This window comes from Gadus chalcogrammus, chromosome 22 (genome assembly GCF_026213295.1).
Source record: "Gadus chalcogrammus isolate NIFS_2021 chromosome 22, NIFS_Gcha_1.0, whole genome shotgun sequence".
In the NCBI taxonomy this organism is placed as follows: Eukaryota; Metazoa; Chordata; class Actinopteri; order Gadiformes; family Gadidae; genus Gadus; species Gadus chalcogrammus.
In genome coordinates this window covers 15,550,505-15,578,135 of record NC_079433.1, presented here as the reverse complement: position 1 = coordinate 15,578,135, position 27,631 = coordinate 15,550,505, and the positions used below count along the sequence as shown (strand labels likewise).

The following is a 27,631-nucleotide window of genomic DNA, read 5'->3' as shown; positions in this document are numbered from 1 at the left end:
GATCATCCGTATCTATTATTACAAGTTGCATCCTGCTCCTGGACCGCGTCACGTGACTAGACAACATGGCCGCCTCCTGAGGACTTCCAGAACGAGGAGACCGCTTGTTTATTTATATTTATCAAGTCCATTCGGCAATTGAACGACATCTTAAATCCTACTTGAGGGTTGATCGTGTTAACGGGTTGGCTCACCGTACATAGCCGTTACTGTTTTGTATAAAATGAAGCTTCGTGTCCAACTGCAATGTAAAAATCTACATGAATACCTGAAAGAGTTGAGTCCAGAGATACTGGACAAACTGTACAACCACCCGGCAACATGTTTAGCAGTGTACAGGTGGGCTTTGGATAATCATTCATTTTAATATAAATTTGTGAATATGTAGCATCATTTGCAAAATAATCGTACGTCATTCATTTTCAGGGAGCTGCCTGCATTGGCGAAGAATTATGTGATGCGAATGCTTTTCCTAGATCACCCTCTTCCCCAGGCAGCACTGGCTCTGTGGGTGAAGAAAGACAGTCAAAAGTAAGCTACGCTGCTTATTCTTTTCTATTTTCCTATTTTTGTTTAACCATTTAAAAAAATGGTTCTTTCAATGTTTTTTGATGATGCAATTTATACTATGCAAGTAATAAGGGGACTGATGTAGTGTCCCTGGAGGTGGTGATGGAGAGAAGGATTGTACAGAAATTGTTGAGTATTATCGACGATAACACGCATCCCTTGCACAATCTAGTGAGGAAACAAAATAGTGTTTTTAGTGGGAGGCTGCGATTGCTAAGCTGCAGAAGGGACAGTTTTAAGAATACTTTTTTTACCTACTGCAATTGCACTTTATAATAACTCCCCTTTTTAGTAAGGACAGAAGAATATTCATTTAAACTTTAGCTTGCGCTGCTTATATATATCAAACGTGTATATATACGTTTTATATGCTTACATTATTATTGTACTTATTATTATTTGTATTTTTCTTTACCTGTTTATTGCACACCTGTATATTTGCATACATTGTGTACTGTTATCTCTGAGTAACAGTTACGTATACTTATGCACATGGACCATCCATTCTACTTTTTCTATCCGTGGCTAGGTATTGTGGGTGCATGGTTTAGGTGGGATATGTGTGTATACATGTGTTGTGTTGTTTATGTATGCTGGCTGCTGGAACGCCTACATTTCTCTGCTGAGATGAATAAAGTTTATCTTATCTTATCTTATAATGGCGATCCAAAGTCATCATATCGTTGAATATGTGGCTGGTGCACACACACCGCATTTTCAACGGACACTGACAGAAGGATGGTTCAACACCGTTGTCTTTTCGTTTTGCCCCTCGATTTCTAAAACAGATATCATGACGAATGTGTCTCAGTGCTGACCAGTCTAAGACTGTGGCACACACAGCAGCTACAGGGCGGTCTTCAAGGCAACATCTTAAACCCCATCTTCAAAGACAATCTCAGGATTGCCCTTCTTGGGGGGTACGTATTTCTTTGTGACCTCTTTTTAATTCCACAAATTGTTGTATCGGGTCTATCTTGAATAGAAGTCATCATATTATACTTGTTGCATGAAAAAGTCTTTCACTCTCTCGTCGGTCTCCTCTGGATTGAATGCGCAGGGGCAAAGCGTGGTCGGACGAGGGGAGCAGCATCGGACCCGACCGCCATGCCCGGGATGTGGGCAGCCTGGACCGCTACGCGATGGAGCGCTGGGAGGTGATCCTGCACTTCATGGTGGGCTCCCCCAACGCTGCCGTCAGCCAGGACCTAGCGCAGCTGCTCTCACAAGCTGGCCTCATGAGAAGGTACACACAGACACAGACACACACACACACACACACACACACACACACAGACACAGACACACACACACACAGGTGACTTCTCTGGGGGGGGCACAAGTTTTCTTGCACCCCAAAGGTGAGGTTTGGGGGTGCAAAAAACCCTCAATATTTAAACAAAGTTAACTGGCACGTTTTCGTTGCATGTCCCTTTAATTAAAGCAAACGTGATGGAACGCTGTGCTGTGAGATAGAACGCTGTGCTGTGAGATAGAACGCTGTGCTGTGTGATAGAACACTGTGCTGTGCGATAGAACGCTGTGCTGTGCGATAGAACGCTGTGCTGTGCGATAGAACGCTGTGCTGTGCGATAGAACGCTGTGCTGTGCTGCGATAGCACCCTGCCAAATCCCTCCCCCTCTCTCTCTTACAAGCGCGCGTCAAGGACATACAAGAAGAGGCAATGTATGTGCATTTTAATGCCCACAACATGAACCTCGCCTTTTAAGATCCAGTTTCAAAGATTAACATATGCCGAGATGTGATGAAGTCAAAGAGCTGATCAATACAATTAAGAGTCACCAAAAGACTGTCATGGTTAGACTCTTTCCATAAGCATGCCGGTGGGAACAGTTTGTGCCCACTTTGCCCCATCCGCTGGACGATGTGAGTGAGCATCGTGAAGTCAGTTCTTGCCAACTACGAGAGCCTGGCGAGTTACTTCCATGATTTCTACATTTCTAAATGAGTGACTGAAATGTAATTAAGCTAGGCCTACACCCATTTATTAGGGCATGTTTAAGGAAAATAAGTGCACGCCTCACCACTCGAAATTCACCTCAATTTGACACACACACACACACACACACACACACACACACACACACACACACACACACACACACACACACACACACACACACACACACACACACACACACACACACACACACACACACACACACACACACACACACACACAGCAGCTAGCACAGGCCAGCATGTGAATAGACATAGATATGTTCTACATAGATCTAATAGACATAGATATAAAAGACATAGATATGGATATTGCTGTGTTGTTGTTCTTCAGTGACCCAGGGGAGGCGCCCTGCATCACCTCCGCTGGGTTCCAGTTCCTCCTTCTGGACACATCCAGTCAGCTGTGGTACTTCACCCTCCAGTACCTCAACACTGCACAGGTGCCAATCCACTCTTTCACGCAGGAATGTGTTTACCCAGGGTTCAAGTTAGGTGGGAGCCAGTGGGAGCTGAGCTCCCCTAGAGAGAGGTCTGGCTGCCATGAAAGCAGCAAGCTCAAATATCTGTGGGGGTCTCTGAAAATACAGCAGCATAATATTGTAATTACAAATAAAGCTATTTTCCCTCCCACATACAGAGTAATATTGATGTTATGTAAGGGATAATAGAACGCCGGTCATTATCGGGAAAATAAGCCCAGACCGGGCGAACCGGACACTGACTCGAAACGGAGGTGTCTTGCTAAGCCCCTTCGACCTGGAGGGGCTTATCAGCGCAAGGCCGGTACGGCCTGATAAGCCCCTCCAGGTCTCTCTCACCCCCCCCCCCCCCAAACTGAGTGCAAGGCCGGTACAGTCTCTCTCCCCCCCCCCCCCCATCAACAACTTGACAGAGAGATGGAATCATAGCTTGAACCCTGTATTTACCTTCTTAGATTCATGTTTATCGCTATTGGTAAATAAAAGGAAGATTGTGCATTTGTTATTGATTGAATTTCAAGCCCTATCAGGTCCAAACTAAAGAATTTGTTTGTTTGTTTGTCCGTTTGTCTGTCTTAGACTCGGGGCATGGACCTGGTGGAGATTCTGTCCTTCTTGTTCCAGCTCAGCTTCTCCACCCTGGGCAGAGTAAGTTCACTCCATCAGACCACCGCTACATGTTAGAGAGGGAAGGTGTTCTGAGGTGTAAAGCGGCCTTCTCGTCTGCCTCAGCCGGGACCTTGGTCTTCTGTTAACCTCTTTATCAGCCCACCCACCCATGTGTGAGTGTTGCTTTTCAAAAGTGAAATATTACTCTCATTTAAGCCACATGCCAGTTTACCATACTATAAGCCCAACTGGTGGTGATTTATATGCGTGTCATTATCTCTTGACCACGATCCTGATAACACTCCAAACTCCTGTTCCCTCAGGATTACTCCGTGGAGGGCATGAGCGAATCCCTGCTCACGTTCCTTCAGCACCTGAGGGAGTTCGGTCTGGTGTTCCAGAGGAAGGTAAGGTGTAGACGCCATCCACACCCCTTCACCCGCACTGTTTAAGCATGCTTCATAGTTGGGTTTGTACTTGACCAGTCTATTTGGGAAATAATTGAGTTATGGTTGTATTAGCTTCAACATATGTTGAGATAATAAAAATGATATCTATGGTAATTGAATGGCAGGTATGAATGAAACTGTAGCCGCCCCTTGACTTTGATAAGATGCAGAGAGTTTAAAATGGGGGACTTAGGGTATTATTTTTTTCTCTTGACGTTTTCACCATCTCAGGCACCGCGAAAACTACAAAAGACACACAAAGTAAAACACTGATGTTTAAAAACTCTCAAATTACAACACCAATGATTATAGCTTCACAAATGACAACCATAACAACACACAAGAGCATGACAAAGACAACACATTCACCATTACAACCAACAGCTGCATCGTATGAACCGTATGATAGCATGACCTTTTACCTGGACAAACCCCACTAGGAGCATTTCACAGATATACCAGCATACGATCAATATGAACATATCCGCTTTCCCAAAGGGTGATAAATCAAACATTTCATTTCTCAAGTTGGCATTTCACGCCTTGTTATGTTGCTTAACGTGAACCAGGCAGATACCGCAGAACATGGCTGGACCCACTGCCCTGTAGACATGCTGTTTGAAACCATAGCACATACTGTAGCTCCCTCTATGGACACAAATAATTCAGCTGTGTGTAAAACACACTGTATCAGATCACCATCAAACCATAGAAGATGACCAAAGGTCAGCAGGCTAATACAATGTGTACAGAAACAAGATAATAATAACATGCGTTTGTTCATGTTTGACCTAAGCATGTAGTATAACAGGTTCCCATGAGAATGCATCAAAGGGAACAGAAAGGCTGAAACAAATGAACATTGAATCCTTACTACTTTGTTTTCTAAAATGCCCTAATGCGTTCTCTATTTACCGTCACGCTACAGAGGAAGTCCAGGAGGTATTACCCCACCAGGCTGGCCATCACGCTGGCCGCAGGCATCACCAGCAAGCCTTCCTCTTCCTCCAATCCCATGGATGTGGCCCCTGGCACCGTGGACACCAGCTTCATCGTGGTAGAAACCAACTACCGCATATATGCCTACACAAGTATGTCCACCGGCTGCCTCTCAACGTCTCTGTGTCCTGGACCAGTTGTTCCATGCATTCGTTCATATTTTTTTTCAATAGTATTTGTTGTTTAGCAGTTGTAAAGCGTTGCCAACCTTGTTGTCCTAAAATATTTCTGTGTACCAGAAAAAGCATCGGTAGTGGTCAAGTTTTATAAAATTAAATAGGAATATAATACAGGGTATCCTATTTTGTTTCAGAATAAACCACAAGCTATAAACTCAATGTGTGAGTTCTATAAATATGATCAATAACATATTATAGTAAGATTTAGTTTATAAATCCATAAAGGACTTTTTCTTTAAATACTTTTGGTAGTTCATAATGAAACACAGCCAACACAGCCAGCAGGACCTGGCTAAAGGCTTGCATGGTGGTGATTGTCCTGTATGTCCTCCCCCCAGGCTCTGAGCTCCAGATAGCTCTGGTAGCGCTGTTCAGTGAGATGCTGTACCGCTTCCCCAACGTGGTGGTGGGCACGGTCACCAGGGAGTCGGTGCAGCAGGCCATCGCCAACGGGATCACCGCACAGCAGGTACGGTGGCCCGGGTGCCAACCCAGATCTTCATTAGGGTTTCAGATAATCAAACATAGCAATTGAATTCAATTAAAATAGAAAATCTGTTTTATACAATAGTCAAAACAACAGTTAAGATTCTTTATTTATATTTTTGGAAATGTGGTCATTATCAATCATTGTGTCATTCCATATAATAGAGGGAATGCAAGGAATTTGTATTCCGCTAGTATCTAGTGAAACTGGGATACTGGTGTATCCCATATATTCACTCGGACATCTATCATAAGCATTGGGTCGCAGTGTCCGCTGTACAGAAAGTAATAATAATAAAAATAACATGATGGATACTAGCTAAGGTGAAAAATACCATTTAAAAAGAGATTGATGCACTCCTTGGTGGAAGGTTATCACTGTGAAGATATTATTAATCAGTAAAAAAAAAGATAGGACCTCACAATTTTAATTCGGTCCTCCAGGCTGTTCTTTGTTCGTGGTTTTAAATGAGTCTCCTCCTCTAGATCATCCACTTCCTGAGGACCCGGGCACACCCCGTCATGCTGAAGGAGGTAGGCTGCCCCCCCTTGACCCTGAACCCTCCCCTTACTGCCCCCCACCCTGAACCCTCCCCTTACTGCCCCCCACCCTGAACCCTCCCCTTACTGCCCCCCACCCTGAACCCTCCCCTTACTGCCCCCCACCCTGAACCCTCCCCTTACTGCCCCCCACCCTGAACCCTCCCCTTACTGCCCCCCACCCTGAACCCTCCCCTTACTGCCTCCCACCCTGAACCCTCCCCTTACTGCCCCCCACCCTGAACCCTCCCCTTACTGCCCCCCACCCTGAACCCTCCCCTTACTGCCCCCCACCCTGAACCCTCCCCTTACTGCCCCCCACCCTGAACCCTCCCCTTACTGCCCCCCACCCTGAACCCTCCCCTCACTGCCCCCCACCCTGAACCCTCCCCTCACTGCCCCCCACCCTGAACCCTCCCCTTACTGCCCCCCACCCTGAACCCTCCCCGTACTGCCCCCCACCCTGAACCCTCCCCTTACTGCCCCCCACCCTGAACCCTCCCCTTACTGCCTCCCACCCTGAACCCTCCCCTTACTGCCTCCCACCCTGAACCCTCCCCTTACTGCCCCCCACCCTGAACCCTCCCCTTACTGCCTCCCACCCTGAACCCTCCCCTTACTGCCTCCCACCCTGAACCCTCCCCTCACTGCCCCCCACCCTGAACCCTCCCCTTACTGCCTCCCACCCTGAACCCTCCCCTTACTGCCCCCCCACCCTGAACCCTCCCCTTACTGCCCCCGACCCTGAACCCTCCCCTTACTGCCCCCCACCCTGAACCCTCCCCTTACTGCCTCCCACCCTGAACCCTCCCCTCACTGCCCCCCACCCTGAACCCTCCCCTTACTGCCCCCCACCCTGAACCCTCCCCTTACTGCCCCCCACCCTGAACCCTCCCCTCACTGCCCCCAACCCTGAACCCTCCCCTCACTGCCCCCCACCCTGAACCCTCCCCTTTCCACCAGCCCTTCTGGGCCGGTTCCTGTAATAATATTTGACTGGACCGTTAAAGCTCCACCACCTCCTTCACCTCCCCCCTCAGACTAATCAGGCCGCCTCTGGCTGCTCAGCTTCCCCCCCTCACTCTGCCTCACCTCTCCCTGTGTGCGTCAGACTCCGGTGGTGCCCTCCACCATCACGGATCAGATCAGACTGTGGGAGCTGGAGAGGGATCGATTACAGTTCACAGAGGGTGAGTGAGTCAGCGCGTGACCCTGCTGGCCGTCTCTGCACCACTGCGCCCAGCACGCACACGCATGCTGATTTACCCACCGTTCATGTTGCTAGCAGGCACACCACTGACATTGTTATTGGCAGGATGTTTCTCCTGTCTTGTTATCATTAAAGCTTGGCAGTTCACATTAATATAAGGGTTAGCTTTTACATGATCATTTAATATTTGGTTATTTCTAAGAAATGTGCAATTTAAACTTCATTAGTGTCACAATGACACCATGGAATGGTTGTTTGCTGTTCTCCAGTAAAAAGCAACAATGAAAATGTTTATTAAAATGTTAATATTAACATGAATAAGGGCTGACCAAAGCATCTGAATTATTTTCAGGGAGTGATGTTTGATGTCTGAGTCACGATGTTGATTGATTTCATTTTCTCGTGGCTCCATTCGTCCTGCCTGAAGGTTATGACTGACTGTTCCCTCTCTGTTGATCGCCCAGACTCAATAATAGCTTGAGTTGTAACTCTTTCTCTGAGAAATGTTGTGTGCTGTGATGGAGCGGCTTGAGGAGTAATGTAGTGCTTGCCCTATGACCTCACTATTCTCACATGTTTCCCAGTGTTCTTCTCCATCTGAAAACATTTACTCATGCTGTGGTTCCTGTCTTGTCCACCAGGAGTGCTCTACAACCAGTTCCTCTCCCAGGCAGACTTCGAGGTGTTGAGAGACCGGGCTCAGGTCAGATTGGTTTTAATAATCGGATTAAATGAGTTTCCTTCAGGACATTATACCGACACTCATCCAAAATAAGTACTGTTCCCAACCTGCTGGCAATTTCGCAGACAGAATTTGCATTATCCCTTTTTAGATAAACATATAATTACATTTTCTATATTCTGCCTATCTACATAATGCTGACTGCTTTTTAAGGAACGGCATTGATGGATAACCTCTTGTTTGTTATTCAGGGTCTTGGCTGTTTGGTGTGGCAGAATGTTCCGCACAGAGTGATGGTGGTTACACAACAAGGACACAGTGAAGTCAAGAAGTTCTGGAAGAGACAAAAATCGAGCACTTAAATTAAATGCGGATAATTATGGAAATGAGCAGTGATGTCTGAATATTCACTGTATATATTTAATTGTTTCATTTTTTCTAAAGGAAAGTCATGTGGACTCAGATGGTTTATTGCCTCCATGGATGTAGCAGACTTGTGCTACCCATTATCAATTTTGAATTAAATTTTTATATGAAAGTTAATTGTGAATTTCTTGAGCCGTAGGCCTAATGGGAATAATTGATGTCTTATTGACGTATATGTTATTTTGCTCTTAGGTCGCCCAAAATAGTTTTTGGACATGACGCCCAAATGTTGATAAGGGTCTCTTTAATATTTATAAACAACTAAAATGTAATACTTCCCATTTGCATGAAGTAAGTACTTTTCGCGAAGAATACAGTTTGAGCCGGTGAGGAGAGAGAGCAGCATCTCCAGTCGTCCAGCAGAAAGCCTTCAGATCAGACAGCAGGAATCAGCTCGCCGGCTCCCGAGGAAGCACCTCTTCTCCAGGATGACGGGGGATTAGTCTAAACCGGGGATATCGGAACATAAATTACATTATGAGGGTTTTACATGTCACTCGGCGAAGAGTACCACGCTGTCTAGTTATATTAAATAAACACCGGAGATAAAGAGAGAAGATCGCAACAGGCCGCAAATGGAGCCGGAGAGCTCGCGTCAACCGCTACCGTGTTCAGGGGAGCCTGAGCCGGGGGACCTGCGGGAGGAGACCCCGGGAGAGGAGGCGCAGGATGGAGACAGCCGGCTGAGAGAAGGAGGAGGGCATGGCAGGACTACAGCCGGCAAGATGAAGCCGGAACGTGGGGATGAGGGAGAAACAAACACGCAGGAGAAATGTGACGATGATGATGGGGGCGATAAATACGAAGAGGAACTGGACCCGAGAATTCAGGCATGAAAGATAAACACACACACACACAGGGTTAAAAGTAGCAATGTGTATATATTAATGGATATAGTAATATGTAGTAGCTATATATCTTTCACTTTTTTAGATGAGGTGGTTACAAGCTGAAAGATTATTTTTTTTAATGCAGTTATACAAAATATTGGCTCGATTTAGACTTCTGGTGTTGTATTTTAGACATGCAGACACCTAAAATGATATCTTACCTGTCTAATATTATATATAACTTAAGTGCTATCCAACTACCAATCTGACCACATGATTTAGAATTAAGAAATAATTGAATTGTGTCTTTAAAGGGAGAGCTGGAGCACCTCAATCAGGCCAGTGATGAGATCAACAAGCTGGAGCTGCAGCTGGATGTGAGTGCTCTTTGTCACTGACCATAAACAAACGCACTGTTTCTCTGACCAGCCCTTTCATGATCAAAAACTCAACTGTCTCTGTAATTGTAATGTCATTTGTTATTGATTCGATCAAAGTGTTTTATTTGGTGTACTTTTTACTACTTCTAAAAAAGTTTTGATTTCCTTTGCAGGACGCCAGGTCTAGCTACAGGAAAATACTCACAGATTCTGCCAGAAAACTAAACGCTCAAAATGCGAAGCTGGGCACATGTATTGAAAAGGCCAGGCCCTACTATGAAGCCCGCAGACTGGCCAAAGAGGTGTGTATCTGCCATTCAATTCATATCATTGTTTTAAAAACATTTCACCAAGTTTGCACTGCTTCTCAGCTCCCCGGTGTAAACCCTATTTAACATCTCAATGCGTTCCACCACCAGCCCATGCTATGCTATGCCCATATTGATTAGAGCTTACATTTTCAATCATCAACCATTGAGATATGATTTTGGTTCAGAAACAAAAACATCTTAAATATCACAACATTGGAAAGGACAACACAGTCATACACATTAATGTTAAAGCATACATATAGTGTCTGTAAAAGCTAACATAACATTCCAGTGTTTCATTTTGTGGGTGAAAAGTTTATTTTTATACCATAGTCCTTCTTGCCTTCATTATCGCCCGTAAAACTGTCTTTCTCTTTTCAGCAATTCCTCATTCAATCCGTCTTTAATTCTGTATCCAATTATATTCTCACAATTTCTATTCAATATCTGTTGTTAATGTGAAACCACATCCTGTGGTAAAACCCAGACTCCTCCGTCCACACGGTCCAGTTAACTGCGGTGTTGTGCGGAGGGAAAGCAACACAGGGGACTCTGTTTTGAACTCGGTGCTTGCGTGCCATACCGTACCATGAAAGGGAAAAGTACCGTCAGAGATACTAGGGAAACGCCGTTCACAGCAAGACTCTTCTGTCCTGTTTGCAGGAGCTGTGTGTCACTGATTGGTACAGCATTCCTTTCCAGACAAATGCATGCCATTAGAAGTGGCTGTACCCCGGCCAGTGCTATTATATAAGGCTAAGTAACGAATTAACTAGGAACTCTGCTGGGTGATGGGCTTATTGTAAAAGTTAATTGACCTCACACAAGTGAGATACAACAGTGTTAGTCAGCATCATAAGATTATTCGATTCATTAAAAGGGGCAGTGAACCCAAAATCAACAGTCAACCTTTTAAATGTGGTAATGTGCCCTATGATCATCAACACAGTATGGTATTTTATCATTGTAACTGGCAAAACATAGGATTTGACTCCATTGTTTTACTAAATTAGTCTTATTTTAGTCTCCATAAACCAATTTGTCAATGTTCCACTCCGCTCCAAACTGGTATTTTTTGTGACGGCCTTTAAGTATACCTTTCAATATCACGACGAAGGAGCAGAAGCGGCCAGGTGTGTGTGGTTGTGTAGAGCTGTTTCGGGGCAGTGGTTGATGTTGATGTCAGGGCCTGAGAGAGGGTTATGATTCACAGACAATTATAGTGTAATGCCACAATGTGTGCGTGTGTGTGTGTGTCTGTGTGGAGCTCCGTCTTCTTGGCATTGATTGATTTTTATGTCCACGTCTGAGGGAGGGTGATGCTCCTCGGACACTCACAGCATAACGCCACGGTATGTGGCGCAGTTCATACACAACATCGCTCATTATACGCTCATACACAAGCGCGGTAATAGCTCTAACATTTTTTTTACAATGTTTTTGTTTGTTGTAACCAACAAAAACTCAAACCCAACCCCTTTTTTTTTACTCACATAGTGTTTGAATTCGAGCTGAACCGGGATTCACTAGCACTTTGAGCCATTTTTTATTTAAGGTCATCGTTCATGGGAGTGCTGGAGTCAACACCTTCGCCTGTTTTGCGGTTCTCAGTCCACAGTGAATCCTGCTCGCTGCCCGTCAACGGGCAGAGAGGACCGCTTCTTTCTGAAGTTCTCTACCCTGATTGGATAAAGTAGGAACGTGATACCAGCATAATTCATTTTCTGTTAACAGGAAAGTGGGAAATGGGAAACCCATTTTACTGACCCAACACTCTACATCAGTGATGGCTGTCGTAATACTGAGCTACTTCACACTTATTATAACAAACTTACACTGCCATTAAGGGCCAATAAAGTGGAATTATATTTCATGTTTTTATAAGCGTCTTTATTGTATTAATCTAATCAACGGAAGCTTACTGAGGCCTTATCTATCAATCAAAGTTTTTAATTTCCATCCCTGGAACTACCCAAGGAATCGTTACATCGTGTTTTCTTAAAGCTAGGGAAGGCAATTTATTTTAGAACAATCTTTTGTAATATTTGTTGTAATTCTCTTTACATCCCGAAATTAATCAATACATCAAATGCTCGGAAAAAAATTAATAATTAAATCTGGTATCTGCAGCTGTCACAGGACCCTTATAGGCCCGTCATTCAGGCTTATTAAAGCCATGTAATAAGCCTGAATGTAATTATTGGATGGCCTGCCTGTCTGTCTACCTACCTACCCGTGTGCTCACTGCGTATGACCGGGGTCTCCCGAAAGGCTAGGCAGACCTGTGCTGAAGCTAGCGAGCTAGTGCTGTGTTTGGAGGGGCTTTGGAGGGAGGCCTGAAGGGAGGGGAGTGTTTTTTTTCCAGTTGGATCCTTTAAAAATGTAGCTTACTCTGGCTGGTTTCTTCAAAGTGCCTACCCCAGCTTTACCACTGGTGTTCCTTTGGGCTGAATCTTATGAACCTTGCGGTTCTCCTTGCACTAATGAACCAGTTTGGGAAGAGGGAAACAGAGTTACGAGGAGCGCTAGGAGGCCTATGTCTGGAGGCAGTTAGTAGAGCTACCAGTGTGTGAAGGTCCGGAGGGCTTCTTCTCTGAAAAGCGCGGGGGTGAGTCCAGTCTCTGTTAAAAAAGGTGTTTACATTCGCCCAAAGTGGTGATCCAGGAGCCTTTTGAGACCACCCTGGGCTCAATAGTTCACATTCTAGTTCTCTCTAGAGTTCAGTCTGGCCTTGAGCCCGTTTAAATCCTTTTTCTAAAATGTTGAATTGAAAGCCCCATTCAGCGCTCGGAGAGGGAGGTTCAGTCAACACTGGACACGAGTGCCGCAGAGTGCAGACTCGCATACTGGTCGTGCTGAGGAAGTGTGGAAATCGACGGAGCAATCAAAACTGGACTGAAAAACACTCACTCAAGAACAACAGAAATGAACAAAGAAGGCTTTTATCAGAGACAAACTTGTTTTTGCTCTATTCCAATTCGATTGATCCAAAGCCCTCTTATGTAATTTGATGGTTGGAAGATTTTGAACCAATCAATGCCGTGATTCAATGGAAATCAATTGCGGTTCAGCCAAGACCAAGAGATATTCAGTTTAAATACCAGAGGCTAGTGATACAGCAGGTTTTGGGGAAACTGGCTGGCATACATATTCAGCAAGAGTCTCAGAAAATGTCTGAATGGACCTGGACTGGTGAATAAGGTGGCCAGATGAGTGCTGAGCTCTGCCCTTGCTGCTAAATGTTAAACACACTACCTGGCAACATGTATTTGTTTTCATTTGATCTGTTATGTATTTGTTAGGCCTTCAATATTCACTCAAGCCTTTGTTGTATATGAAATTGATTTAGAATATGAAACAAATGTACTCTAGTGTGGAACTGGAAATTCTCCTTATGCATTACTTTCTCAAGCTTATTCTGACCGTAAACTATTTTATTTTAGATACGTTTTCACAGTAAACTAGGGCCCTCATGTTGTTGACGTGCATATAGATTACGTTAATATAGCCTCCATATCGTTAGTGAGCCAATGCCGAAGCTGAGAGATCTGCCTCTAATCGATCAGAACTGATTGCCTAAAATGTGCTCCTTGAAGAACTGTACAATCAACATTGCACAGGATAATTGTAGGCAGTAATTGAGCTAATGAAGACAGGGAGGATAAGGGGAAGGGGTCTAATTGAACGTAATAAGGGGGAAAATGGATGGTACATTTTAAATTGCCAGTGCCAACATTTTTCAAAGGTGTAAAAATATAGAGCCAATCAAAAAATCTTGGAATTGCCAATGTTTGTGTTTCTATACTCTGCAGAATATAAAACAAAATCCCCCCACTGCTGTTTTACTAAACTGCCTACTAAACAGCTACCACCTCCCTTCTGACAACTATGGAGTGAGGCGCCGGATATCTCCCTGTCATAAAGATCCATGCTAGTCAAGCAGTCATCGATCTTACCTTAAACATTGGTTTCCCTGTCCACAGTCGCAGCCCCCTCCTCCACCCCATCTGTCTGCGCTGTCCTCTGCTGTACGTCCAAAAGTCACCATTTTGTGTTATCTCCTCCCAAATGAATTCAGACATCGCTTCCCCGTGAACTTCAGCATACCAGAAGATATTAGAGTTATAGGTCCGTGGCTGACATACAAATATGTCTGGATTGTCTTTATGTACGCAAACCGTCCTCCTCAATTACGTGTTTATTATTATTTTAACTCCTATAATTCATAGATATTGTTTTCTTTTATATCTCCTGTCCCCCTTGGCTGTTTGAAGCTTAAAAGGTTGAATCTGTCTGCTCTCCGTCCTCTAAACGTTATATTTGTCGTGCTCTTTCCGTGAGGCGCTGTAACGATGAGTGAGGAGGAACCTTTCCCTCAGCCTTCGGTCATGAACGTGACGTGACCTTTAACCCCGTCCCAGGCCCAGCAGGAGACCCAGAAGGCAGCCCTGCGGTACGAGAGGGCGGTGTCCATGCACACGGCGTCCAGGGAGATGGTCTACGTGGCGGAGCAGGGGCTGCTGGCCGACAGGAACACCCTGGACCCCACCTGGCAGGAGATGCTCAACCACGCCACCGCTAAGGTACAACGTCATTAGACATGCTAATGTTAAGGTACAAATACTCAGACACGCCAATGCTAAGGTACAGTCACTCAGACATGCTAATACTAATGTACAGCCACTCAGACAAGCTAATGCTAAGGTACAGCCACTCAGACATGCTAATGCTAAGGTACAGCGTCACTCAGACGTGCTACTGCTAAGATACAGCGCCACACAGACATAATACTGCTAAGGTACTGCGCCACACAGACATGCTAATGCTAAGGTACAGCGCCACACAGACATGCTAATGCTAAGGTACTGTCACTCAGACATGCGTTGTGTTACCTTATAAGAGAGACCCAGTCCCTCATCTTGCCGTTTATATCCTTGACCAAATCGAGGGTGTCATCCTCCATGGGGAGGGGAGCCCACTGCTGGGGTTCAGGCATCTGGTAGGCCGCCCTTTTGAGGTACGTGACCCGACCAATGGGGGCGAGACCCAGGAGCAGAGCCAGGAAGTGCTGGAGAGATGCATCTAGAAGGAGCTAAGGGAGTCACCGGGGAAAGGGGTGCCTGCACACGCCCCCCCCGCCTTGTCCTTTCAGAGACAGAGAGAGAAGATGGAAGGAGAGGAAACAACCCAATCAGGAACTCACTCACTGAGCAGGAACAGTCAGGGCTGTGGGTTTTCTTTTAAAGTCAACCTTGAATCGCCATTTAATCCGGTAATGAGCAGGAGACATGGGGGCTCTTGCAGATGGGAAAATTATTTTTTTCCAGGCTCATTAAGATTCCTGGACAGCTCCCTTTGTTGTGATTGATAGCTTTGGGGGGCAGAACTGAAGTTCAGTGCAGGCCAAACAAAGAGCTTTGAAGCCGTGGATATATTTTAGCAATGCGCCAAATTGAAATGTCTTCTGTTGAACGATATACTCAGAGTGAAACCGAAGCTGATTACAGTGTGTTGGGCAAGAATGGTAATTAATGGCGGTCTCTCTGGGCGGCTGACAGACTGTAAAGCTCCTGCCCAGCGGTGCTGCTCTATAGTCCCGGGGTGGAACACTGATCTGAACCATTCTCTACCTAGCAGCTACACTGTAGAAGTACCGGCAGCAGTCTCACCAGTAAGGTGATCATTGAGACGCCGTAGACTACCGTCGATTACTGCAAGAATTTCGCTGTCAATTTACATCAAAGTGTTACAGTGTATATGAGGTTCGCTGCTCTGCCTGCTGTGCACTTAATGTGTAGGATCCCTTTGGGAGCGATACTGACAGACACATCTTCTTCTTGTGCGTGTTAATGTGTCAAAAGCGTAGCATGTAGCCCTTTTGTCTTTTCAAATGAATGTCTGTCAATCATCTTTTGCATGCAGCAATGTAAGCTGAATGCAGTCAGTGAGGCGCAATCAGTGAGGAGCAACTTGCAATATATATTTTGTGTATAATACAAACCCAACCTGCACCCTGTGCACCCAATCGTTAAATTATATATTAACCACTGCTTAGAAGCCAAATTGATACAGGTCATTTTACACTGGCCTGTTTGCGTACCATGGGGAATATGGCGAGCTGAATGAAATAGCACAGGTCAGGGGTTGCGCGTGGAAGGTGGTGTAGTTGCCGTGTAGTCTGATTAGTATGTAGTGTGGAACCACACCGACCTGCAGGGCAGCGCTGCTCCGGCTAATCAATGATGATTAATGTCCCGTTTCTTTTATATCAAGGTTGGATGTGCTTATCGACAGAACTATTTTTACCCATGAAAGCCTCTATTCCACACCGCTGCCGCAGGTGCATCGTGACTGAGCACTGGGCACCTCTCTTTGTCATCATGGCCATGTCCTCACATTTCCATGCATGTTCTTCATGCTGTTTAAATACGTACAGTCTCAACTACCCACAACACACAGGCCAATCAATGTGCTGTCATTCCTCTGCTGTGGGTATACTGGTTCGTGCGCAGGTTCGGGTGTACATGCTTCTTGTTTTTTTCTTATTAAACTCTAAAGGTCACTTTGTTGTGGCGTGAAGAGATTGATTGGCCCTGACATGCGTTGCCTGGGGGTCTGCTGCTGCTACCGCTGCTACCCAGCTCTGGTGTGGGGGCTGACTTCAGGAGACCCTGGGGGGGGGGTGGGCTGGCTTCAGGAGACCCTGGGCTGGGTTACACCAACTGGGCGTAAGCCTGGTCTTAACTACGCCTGGTCGTAACTTTGCGTTCTAAGTCCAACCTAACCGTTACGCCGGTTGCACCAACTGGGCTTAGCGTTCTTTTCACTAAGACCAGGCGTATCTATAGTGATTACATCCAATCCATTCAGCGCAACCATGGCACGTATAATAGATGTACAACAAGCGGGCATTTAGTCAGGAAAGATTAATTAGGGACAGAAGCAATCACATCTGCATCTCCAAGAGAATCCCTCTCCCTGCGTCCAGCCAGAGCAATCGAAGATATCGCTGGCCGATTAGTCCGTGCTCAACTTATTAATCAGTTTTGAATATTGTTTGAATTATGTATATGTTTTATATAGGCCGACACATTAAACAGATACAGTCTCAAAACACCTCAATTAGCTCCAATTGTCATTTGATGATGTTCAATGCATTGCTTCTGTCAAAAATAACCATTCCCGTCTAAATGCCTGCTCGTTGTAAACCAGACAACACAAATACATATTTTAATTACATTTGTTTGCAGTGTTTTATTGTTAGGCATGAACACAATTGATGAATGACAATGAATGAAAGAATGAATTCTTTATTTCGGTGTCCAACAGCATGTCAACTAAAATAGTAAATAGCGTGTCGGCACGAGGTATCCTAGCAACGCCGTGATATGCGCATTCCATGCAACATTCACATGGCCGCGCATGGTTAAGACCGGGCGTAGTTAAGACCAGGCGTAGGTCCCGTTGGTGCAACCCGCCTTAGTTCCATTCTAAAGCCATGTCTTAACTAAGACCTACTTGGCAGTTACGACCAGGTTGAGTTAAGACCAGTTGGTGCCACCGGCCCCTGGTGGCTTCAGGAAGCCCTGGCGGGGGGAGCTGGCTCCACGGGGCCCTGGTGGGGGAGCTGGCTTCAGGAGGCCCTGGTGGGGGAGCTGGCTTCAGGAGGCCCTGGTGGGGGAGCTGGCTTCAGGAGGCCCTGGGGGGGAGCTGGCTTCAGGAGGCCCTGGTGGGGGAGCTGGCTTCAGGAGGCCGGGGGGGGGAGCTGGCTTCAGGAAGCCCTGGGGGGGGGGAACTGGCTCCAGGGGGCCCTGGGGGGAACTGGCTTCCAGAGGTCATGTTTCTGCTGCTCAGAGGTTTCCTTCTTACCCACAATGCCCCAGGTGAACGAGGCAGAGGAAGAGCGTCTACGCAGCGAGCGGGAGCACCAGCGCGTCACCCAGCTGTGTCAGGACGCCGAGGCCCGCGTGCAGAACCTGCAAAAGGCGCTGAAGAAGGTCATCGTCAAGTCCAAGCCCTACTTTGAGCTCAAAGTGCAGTTCAACTACATTCTGGAGGTGCGTAGCAGCAGTGCACGGTGGCAACGTGACATGATGTATTAAACCAACCTTGAACTCCTTCATCCTCATCGTACAGCCCATTCCCCGGAGCTCCTTAGTGGACACCACACATTGACTTTCATATTTCCTCTGTAAAATCCACATTTCCGTTCCCGAGTATGAAACGTGTCTCTCCCAGGAGATCCCACGAATAACCTTATTCAGGCTCTAAAACTGCATGCGCAAAACAGCTGCTTTACGAAATACATTCACAAGAGCTGTTAGGTGTTGACACCTTTTAGATCTATGATGGCTCCTCGTTTAGTACACTGTGGACCACCGGTGTACTTATCTCATGTTACCCAGTGGACCTACCCTCATTGCCAGCGGAGCTTCTCCAAGTCATCCACACGCAAGCGAAGGCTAGCCAGGGCTTGTGTGTACTTTGAGTTTACGCCTTGTACAAATCAAGTGTTCAGATCTAATGAGAAAAAAAAACTAAAGTATGGCTTCATCACCGGTGCTCTGTCTATTATGCAATGGCAATCGCTATTCAAATAGCATTTATCACAGCAATAGAAGGTTTGGGATCAGGTTAATCATATCCAATCTCAAATATGTACACTGCGCATCAGGTTTGGTATATAGGCAGATTGATTTCTCAAAATGTTGCCGAAAACATTTTAATTTGCCTCGTCGCTAATTAGAAACTGAAATGTAATTTGCAAGACAATCAAATTATGGTATTCCAAAAAACATCTACTTTTTTGTTAAATAAGATAATTGAGCACAGCATGCGTTATCGGACTTGACTTTATAGTTAGAAGTATTTTTATGTCTTATTTTGTGTTTTGTCACAACACATTTATGCAAAGGAAACTCTTCATTATCCCAAATGGGAAAGTGTGTTGCAAAATCCTGCAAAACCATTTCCCAGTAGCCTATATTCTATATTATATTATTAGTGGCTACAAAAGTAGAGTTTGATTGATTAAAATGATAAGTGAATGTCAGAACACAGTCTCTTCTCACTAAAACCTCTGTTACCAATATACTTTGACAGAATGTACATCCTTATACCCGTACTGCCAAAGGGCGTTTAGCGTGTCGTCAGCCTCATAGTATAATAGTCGTTTTAAAATATTATTGTAATATTTTTCATATTGTATTTAGCGTGACATAGCTATTTGTCAAATATGTCAAATAGCTGGCTTAGGCAGATAGTGATTAAGGAATATAAAAAGCACTCTGATTGGCTAAGGATCAGCCAATGAGGAACAGTGAATCAGCAGAATTAGGTTATGTATCAAAATTTGGCTAAAATATGACAATTTGAGACACCCCCTTGTCTCAAATTGGTGAGTGCTATATGACTTATGTGACTGAGCTATGTGACTTATGTGACTGAGCTATGTGACTTATGTGACTGAGCCATGTGACTTATGTGACTTATGTGACTGAGCCATGTGACTTATGTGACTGAGCCATGGGACTTATGTGACTGAGCCATGTGACTTATGTGACTGAGCCATGGGACTTATGTGACTGAGCCATGTGACTTATGTGACTGAGCCATGTGACTTATGTGACTGAGCCATGTGACTTATGTGGCTGAGCCATGTGACTTATGTGACTGAGCTATGTGACTTATGTGACTGAGCTATGTGACTTATGTGACTGAGCTATGTGACTTATGTGACTGTGCTATGTGACTGAGCTATGTGACTTATGTGACTGAGCTATGTGACTTATGTGACTGAGCTATGTGACTTATGTGACTGAGCTATGTGACTTATGTGACTGAGCTATGTGATTTATGTGACTGAGCTATGTGACTTGGTAACTAAAGCATGCGATCTCTTTCCAGGAGCACAAGGCCAAGGTGGTGGAGCTGGAGCGGCGTGTGGCCAAGGTGAAGACCTGCTACTCCGTCGCCCTGCGCAACCTGGAGCAGATCAGCGAGCAGATCCACGCCCAGAGAGGGCGGGTCACGCCCGGCCGGGCGCGGCCCGTGTCCTGCGGCGCGCGGAGCTCTCCCGTGGGCGCGGAGGCGGCGGAGGTGAGGGCGGCGGCGGCCCCGGGGGGAGGAGGAGGAGGAGGAGCAGGGGGAGGCCTGGCAGCCGGGGCCCTGGAGAGCGACTGGGCCGACGGGGAGAAGACCCGGCAGTGGGTGGAGCGGCACAGGAAGTTCGGCTGGGGCCAGCGGGACTCGGCCGGGGACGCGACCTCGGTGGCCAGCCTGCAGACCATCGCCTCGGACCTGGAGAAGTGCGACTCGGTGGGGCACCTGGGGGACCTCAGCGACCCGGGCAGCCTGGCCAGCGAGGAGGCGGACAGGGAGCGGGACCTGGCCCTCAGGGGCCCGGGGAAGAGGCGTCCCGACGGAGGACGGGACGGCGGGGGAAAGGCAGAGAGCGCAGAGGTGGCGGCAGAGCCTGTGGTGGCAGTAACCGCCCCGCCAGGAAGCGCCCTATCAGGAAGCAGCCTGCTGGCTCCTGATAGGGCGACGCATACGAGTGGTGCACTGAGCAGAAAGAGACATGAGAGCTTTGTCAAGCAGCACAACAGAAGCGTGAGCTTATGAAGGCATGAATCAGTTAATGCTCCTGATTGGATCGGAATGGAACTGAGGGGACTCAGATGAAGGGGGGGTTCAGGCATGCAAGACAAAGTTGCCCCCCATAGTTGTGTTGAACTGTGGGGGGCATCGACAGGTTCACTAGTTGCAAATGAATAAATGGCGACATGGTTCTTTAAGCTGAGGGCCATATTGTGGTGATGTTCTGATGAAGTCTGGGGAGAAGCTATTGCCTATCTACATAACATCCTACAGAGTCTAAGTAAATGCAAAAACAAACAAAGCAAGCCGAACAACAAAACGCCACTCTGTGTTTTACAGAAAGCTAAATTGAGATAAGCAATTTCTCTGAATTCAGACGAATGCTGAGCATTGCTGCATAAATCAGTTTACGGTGCAAGATCTTTTCCATTGGGATTACATTTACCAGCCATAAATAATGCATGGACGGTGTGCTGCCCTTCTTTGGTTTTTATGACTTAAAATAAGTATTGTTCTTTTAAATTGTTATAGTTATGGCAGACAAAGTAAAATTCTGTCCGTGTCAGGCACCTCACCAAATCAACTCATCCACAGACATCCACGCCATACTGACAATAGTCTTTACATGTTGATCTATGAGCCATACGTATTCTCTATCTCCTGGAAACATGGACATGCGATTCATATTAAGACCGAACTCAAAGTATTATTGTTAAGGATAGTCTGAGGGAATGCTATTAGTGCCATGCCAACCTATGGCGTGGTGTTTGCTGCAGTTAGTCTAGGAGCTGCATGAGAAAGGGATGTGTGGGGAAGGTTTCCTGGAGAACACCTTCGCTCACCATGATCGCACAACGATTATGGAATGTAGGTTTTAGTTTTCTGGAAACTTCCTTTTGAAACTTTTAGGCATTGATGCATCTATGGGCTCTCTGGTGTTAACAACAATCTAGAGATCAAGATTCTCTTGCACATGGCTATGCTTGTCTGGTCTAAGTTGAAATACTGCAGTCCACCAGATGAACAGGGAGTTCAGACCACCACTTTAATTCAATCACAGACATGGCAAATGGTTGGAAGTTATTCTTCAGATCATTTACACTTATGAATACATGCATGAACTTTGGCATATATTATTTATACTGACATGATCCCTACCTCAGTAGGCTCACATGAATAACTGGTAGCTGAGAGGTTGTGTCTTTACGGTGCCTTCAGCCTCTATGACCACTTCCCTCAGCCATACTATCACATATCCATGGGATGGTCTGTTCATGGTATTAACTCTTATTGCCTGTACTGCTAACATTAATACTATGGTTGGAAAGAGACATTATATTTTATTTCTCAAATGTATACTTTTCTTGTTGATGAAGCTGCTAACTGTCCCACTATAGTAATGTACAGTAACCATAGTCTCTAAATAGTTGTGAATGGGATAATAGTATTAAACATGTGACATTGGACATCCTCTCCAACATGCCGATTGGAAAAACACTTGGATCCCTAAAGCATGTTTCTAATGGACAGCATTTATACTGACTCATTCTATGTGTTCTTGTCAGCCCAAAACTAACAGGCTGGGCCTAAAAGTAATAGATTGGATTCACTGTCATACGTAAACATTTGGACTTTAAAGGCAAAGTGTGTAGGTTTTAGCAGCATCTACTGGTGAGGTTCCAGGTCGCAATCAAAAGAATACACCCCCACCCCTCCTCAAATCTCCCTTTAGAAAAACGTAGGAGAGCTACCTGTACTGCCCTGTAAGGTGGCAGTAGTTTAACATCAGGATATTATGGTCTACTACAGCTCCTTCATAGATTTATAATTAGTATGTTGTTATTCAGTCTGTAAACTATAGGTCATAGCTGCCAAGTGAGACAGCGATAATGATAGAAAAGGAAATAAGCCTTGTTTGTCCATTCTGGGCTACTCTAGAAACATGATGTCCTCTCCCGGGAAGAGGGTGGATGTCTATATTAAGGGCTTATTCTAACGCATCTAAAAGCAACACGATTCCTATTCACTTGGGATTATAAACTAATAGAGATACTTAGGAATATGGTATTCAATTTCCCATTTAGCCTGTTCTGCTGGATGCCACTAGCCTCACACTACACACAAGGGGAATGGTTCTACATTTGTAAATGCTTAATATACACACCTGTTGTAAATTGGACTAAATGTTTGCCCCACCTCCTCTAATTCTAAATTATTTCTAATTGTCTGTATTTATTGAGTTAATCAAATGAGTCAAAACTGCGTATTTATTCATTCAGATGTCTACTGTGGCGTGCATTTTATTTGGCCATGAAAGAGGTCATGATCACAGCGTGAGAAGAGGCCCGCCGTTCAATGATCAATATCAGCATCTTGGATTCAAAGCCGTCTTCAACTATTAAATTTGTATTTTAATATGGCTTCTAAAATGTTTATGTGTGCGTGCGTGTGTGTGTGTGTGTGTGTAAAGCGCATTAACAACCAAAATCATTTTCCATCACAGCGTAACCCTTTACAACCCACCTTCCAAAGAAAATATTAAAAAGTATGGCAAATAAATAAATGCTAGTATTGGCGGGTTGCAGATGGGTAATCAGTGTGCTCGTGGGAGCGGGTGACCTTTGGCGGGTACACGTGGAGTTACATGAGGCATGTAAATGATAATGATTGGTTCATCGTTGGGGGTTGTTACTGGAAGCAAACATCGGCATAGTGGGATAGTGAGGATTTAGGTCAACAAAGCCATAACTGACATCTATCGCGCGCGTGTGTGTGTGTGTCTGTGTCTGTGTCTGTGTGTGCGTGTATCAACGGCTTATCAGCATCGTCGCTGACTGCATTTAGCATTGTTTGTCCTGATGAAGTTGAAGACAGAGATGATTGGGGAGGGGTATCAAATGCGTGCCCATTACCCACCTTACAACAGATGTAAAGAGAACATTTCTGCATACTGAGGCCGGTAATGTCTGCCACTCACAGCTCTACACCTAATGCCAGATGAAACACTGCCTCATTCCAGACAGCCACACTGCTGTCTGAGACCTTTTTACCAAGCTGTCTGTAAGTAAGTCAAGGCAGTCTGTGATTCCTGTAACCTTGAAGGAAGATTTTTGAAAGAAAGGTGCTGTTTCTATGTGTGTGTGTGTGTGTGTGTGTGTGTGTGTGTGTGTGTGTGTGTGTGTGTGTGTGTGTGTGTGTGTGTGTGTGTGTGTGTGTGTGTGTGTGTGTGTGTGTGTGCAATTACCTGTGCATGTGTGTGTGTGTCAGACAGGCAGTATGACACATCTCGTCTTCCCACACATGATGAAGCAGGAGACGGGAAGAAGACACCGAGGCTGTGATGGTGGAGGGATATGGAGGTAAGTCATCTTGTGGACCGGACTGGTCGGGAGAAGCTGCTGTGTCCTCCTCATCTCATGCCACCCCAGGGTGGATCAGGTACCTCCAGCTTGAAGGGAGATGATCGATAGTCTGACCAACGCTCAGTGCTCTGTTGGGGTTTAGGTTGATAAGAGTTATTTTCTAATTGCAACTCGTCCATTCATGTAAACCCCAAAAGCCTTCATGAGCAAGTCTTAATGTTGCCTCAAGAAGTTCAGCAAAACCCCCAGAATGAACATCTTGTGAGTTGCACTTGTTAAGTCTATATTCATTTAGCAATGATTGGAAATATTTTACTCTATTAGTTTGTTTCTGGTACCATATGTACTTATTAAACAATGAAATATTAATTAATTGCAATTAATACATCTATTATACTAGACAATGCATCTGCATAATGTCTTAAGTTCTCCTCTCTCTCTTTGTGTCTCTCTCTCTCTCAACCAACAATCACACACACACACACACACACACACACACACACACACACACACACACACACACACACACACACACACACACACACACACACACACACACACACACAGCATAGCCTATAGCACCAAAAGAAGTCTATTGTCCTCTAAGAATTATTCTATAGATCAAAGTGACAGCGCTCCCGAGCAGAGTCGTCCCTGAGACAGTGACAGTGGTCAGTCGCTGGGAGCCATCAGGCGGGCGCGAGGGGGAGGTCTGCACTATTTATCTAGGATGTGAGCGCGCCATCTGTCTGAACGTCAACCAATCCCCCCCCCCACTCCGCGACTCGTCCCCTCGTAGTGTGGCTGTACTGCTGTTCTACTGCAGACGAGAAGGAGGCAGAGCAGGAGCCGCGTCCCTGTCTCCGAATGACGTAGTGAGGAGAGCGAGGGTGAGAGAGAGAGAGAGAGAGAGAGAGAGAGAGAGAGAGAGAGAGAGAGAGAGAGAGAGAGAGAGAGAGAGAGAGAGAGAGAGAGAGCGAGCGAGCGAGCGGTGCACCGTGTAACGTCGTTTAGGTGTACCGTCGCTCTCTCCCCGATGCCACGCCGCTGTCGTTGATGTACTGACAGGATTTAATTTGGGTCCACGAAACAAGCGTGTAATGAATCCACCTCAACGCTCTCCGGACATTAGTCTCCATGAAACACACTTTTGCATACATTACTGTGGACACGGGCTGTTAATGCTCTGGAGCATGGCAGCAGAGCGGGCGGCGGGTGTGTGTGAGTACCATTCCGAGGCAGCAGCGACACGGTGTTTAGTTACTATGGAAGACGCTAACCGAAACCTCAGTCCTGTGTAACTTTGTTCTTGATTTTGGTACTTTAATATTTGATTAATTGAAATCGTAAACCGTTGTTTACCAAACGCACTTAATAAAAGCACAAGTGTGTGTGTGAGCCTGAACTGTCTGACTGTAGTGTCGAGGCGTCACTGAGGGCTGGAGGACTGTGAGGACTTCCCCGGGAGGAGAGCTTCGTATCGCGGTTCTGGACGTTTAAACACCCGTAACACGGTGCAACTGGACCTTTGAACATCCGTAACACGGTGTTTTAAAACAGTGTTTGATAGCCTAGCCCCTAGCATCCCGTCCGCCGGGCTCTTGGCGCTCAACCGCGCGTGTTCGCGTAGCTGCTCCTGGTCCAATCACGCGGAGCTATCTCCCGCCCGCCACCGCCGTGCACACGCCCGCGCGCACGCCCGCCGGGAGGACCATGGCACTCCTCCCTCCGCGAGTCATCAGCGGGACCCGCCGTCCTCAACCCCAAACTCAGAGGCGCAGTAAGTTTGGCCGTTTGTTCTGCCATGTCATCGTGGTGCAGTGTGCTCCGTCTCTCCGTCCTCGCCATGCGTGTGTGCTTCATCATCATCATCCTCAGGCTCGAGGAGACCCGAGCTCCTTCTGAACCTGTTTCTGATCCGGATCCGTGGAGCTGGTTCCATGCAATATAGTCGTTAGAAAATAGGATTTGTGAACAACTACCAATCCGACGATGGGTATTCAGTATGTGCATCGCTATAGGCTACTAGAACTACTCTTAGTATTGTTTGTGTAATGTGTTGTACTGAAAACATCAGCAGGCTAATGTCTCCATGAAATACACCAACTGAAGCCAGCTGAACTGGAGCCACGTTTCCCGCCGAGTGGTTGTGTTGGCCGGGTGGGTTTAGGGACTGTCGCTGTCCATGGTGCTGAGGGAGGACCGGGCTCGCTCGGCCAAGTGGCCAGCCGCTAATAATAATGGCAGCCTGGCTTGTGGTCATAAAGCACGATGGCTTGCTGCTGCCTACCAATTACGCACATCTGTTTGTGTGTGTGTGTGTGTGTGTGTGTGTGTGTGTGTGTGTGTGTGTGTGTGTGTGTGTGTGTGTGTGTGTGTGTGTGTGTGTGTGTGTGTGTGTGTGTGTGTGTGTGGTGAGTGTGTGTGAGTGAGAGAGAGAGAGCGTGCGCGCCTGCACTCAACCTTTACGCCTGCCCCCCTCGTCGTCAATATGCAATCATTTGACAGTTCATCGTATACCAAAGCTTTGCTTTATGCTTTTTAATAAGATGCACACACACACACACACACACACAATTTTTTTCTTTGCACGTTATTAAGATTTCATTATATTTGAGCACGCATATTTAAGACAAATCAAATGTATGATTGACATGACAGCCACAGAGGATGTTGATTGACGGACATGTGATTTAATACCTCCCATGCTTAGAGGTGTTTAAAGGCTCCATCGTGAGGTTCAGCCTAACCCCTCAGCATTAAGGAACATTCCGGTGAACCACTTCAAGGCTCTGAGACACCCATGCTGTGTTTGTGACAAAATCGCCCCATGAGGGAACATAGATTGAGGTATTGTGAGTGTGAGACTTCACATGGTTTTAATCCAAGGCTATATCATATGTCGTCCACCAGACTATTCCAATAAAAACAAAGGCTCCACTGAGATCCGGCCACAATATATGACAGCGGACCAAAAATGGGCTGTTGGAAACATTACCCACATAAAATATCGAATATAAATGACCTTCTATCCCCGATGGACATCTTTGTTTTCCTCCCAGATATTGTGCTTTTGAGGGGAAATGGAACAAACATGCGGTTCATCGTCAGGGTGGTGTTTCAGCGAGGCGTTTGGTACATGGTCGCCAATGCATACTAATGCACATAAAGAGGGTGTCGGTGTCCTGAAGGAAGTGTGAGATACGCAGTGGCTTTTTACAATACTCTCCCCCCCTCCTGCCATGGCGGCTCTGTGTCACCAGCGACAGATCCGAGTCCAGACTGATGAAGGCTCGGCTGATTGAATCGTTGTAACGTCTAATTGTCCGTCGTGGTTCCCCTGACGTCGGTTCAGCCGAGCGTGCGTACGAGGGGCCCGGGAACGCACACTGGCGTCCCTCAGTTCCCGCCTTGCACCATGTGGCGCCGGGGACGTTCATGTCTCATGCTAATGTAATTACAAAGGTTAACGTGGTCCCCCAGTCAACATGAATAATCATGATTTCCGTGTTCATATTTTACATTCGTAAGCAATG

At 46.1% G+C, this 27,631-nt stretch overlaps 2 protein-coding genes across 2 annotated transcripts; both read left to right on the top strand.

Moving 5' to 3' along the window:
- The first annotated feature begins 49 nt into the window (after positions 1-49).
- gtf2h4 (general transcription factor IIH, polypeptide 4) lies at positions 50-8,723 on the top strand. Its single transcript, XM_056583275.1, has 13 exons — positions 50-339; positions 427-531; positions 1,359-1,490; positions 1,631-1,816; positions 2,886-2,994; positions 3,613-3,681; positions 3,966-4,049; positions 5,020-5,182; positions 5,608-5,738; positions 6,242-6,289; positions 7,407-7,485; positions 8,147-8,208; positions 8,439-8,723. Exons 1-13 carry the CDS (start codon positions 224-226, stop codon positions 8,547-8,549), a joined length of 1,395 nt encoding a protein of 464 aa, XP_056439250.1. The 5' UTR covers positions 50-223; the 3' UTR covers positions 8,550-8,723.
- A 66-nt stretch (positions 8,724-8,789) lies between these two features.
- Positions 8,790-23,131, top strand: sh3bp5lb (SH3-binding domain protein 5-like, b). The gene is made up of 6 exons (XM_056583274.1): positions 8,790-9,443; positions 9,758-9,820; positions 9,997-10,125; positions 14,556-14,717; positions 18,018-18,191; positions 20,041-23,131. The coding sequence occupies exons 1-6, from the start codon at positions 9,189-9,191 to the stop codon at positions 20,755-20,757; spliced, it is 1,500 nt and encodes a 499-aa protein (XP_056439249.1). The 5' UTR covers positions 8,790-9,188; the 3' UTR covers positions 20,758-23,131.
- Positions 23,132-27,631: the final 4,500 nt, after the last annotated feature.

Coding starts and splice junctions, on each gene's coding strand:
- sh3bp5lb (XM_056583274.1), top strand. CDS start 9,189: ATGGAGCCGGAGAGCTCGCGTCAACCGCTACCGTGTTCAGGGGAGCCT. Junction 9,444..9,757: donor AACTGGACCCGAGAATTCAG/GCATGAAAGATA, acceptor GTGTCTTTAAAG/GGAGAGCTGGAGCACCTCAA. Junction 10,126..14,555: donor CCCGCAGACTGGCCAAAGAG/GTGTGTATCTGC, acceptor ACCCCGTCCCAG/GCCCAGCAGGAGACCCAGAA.
- gtf2h4 (XM_056583275.1), top strand. CDS start 224: ATGAAGCTTCGTGTCCAACTGCAATGTAAAAATCTACATGAATACCTG. Junction 6,290..7,406: donor ACCCCGTCATGCTGAAGGAG/GTAGGCTGCCCC, acceptor TGTGTGCGTCAG/ACTCCGGTGGTGCCCTCCAC. Junction 7,486..8,146: donor TCGATTACAGTTCACAGAGG/GTGAGTGAGTCA, acceptor CTTGTCCACCAG/GAGTGCTCTACAACCAGTTC.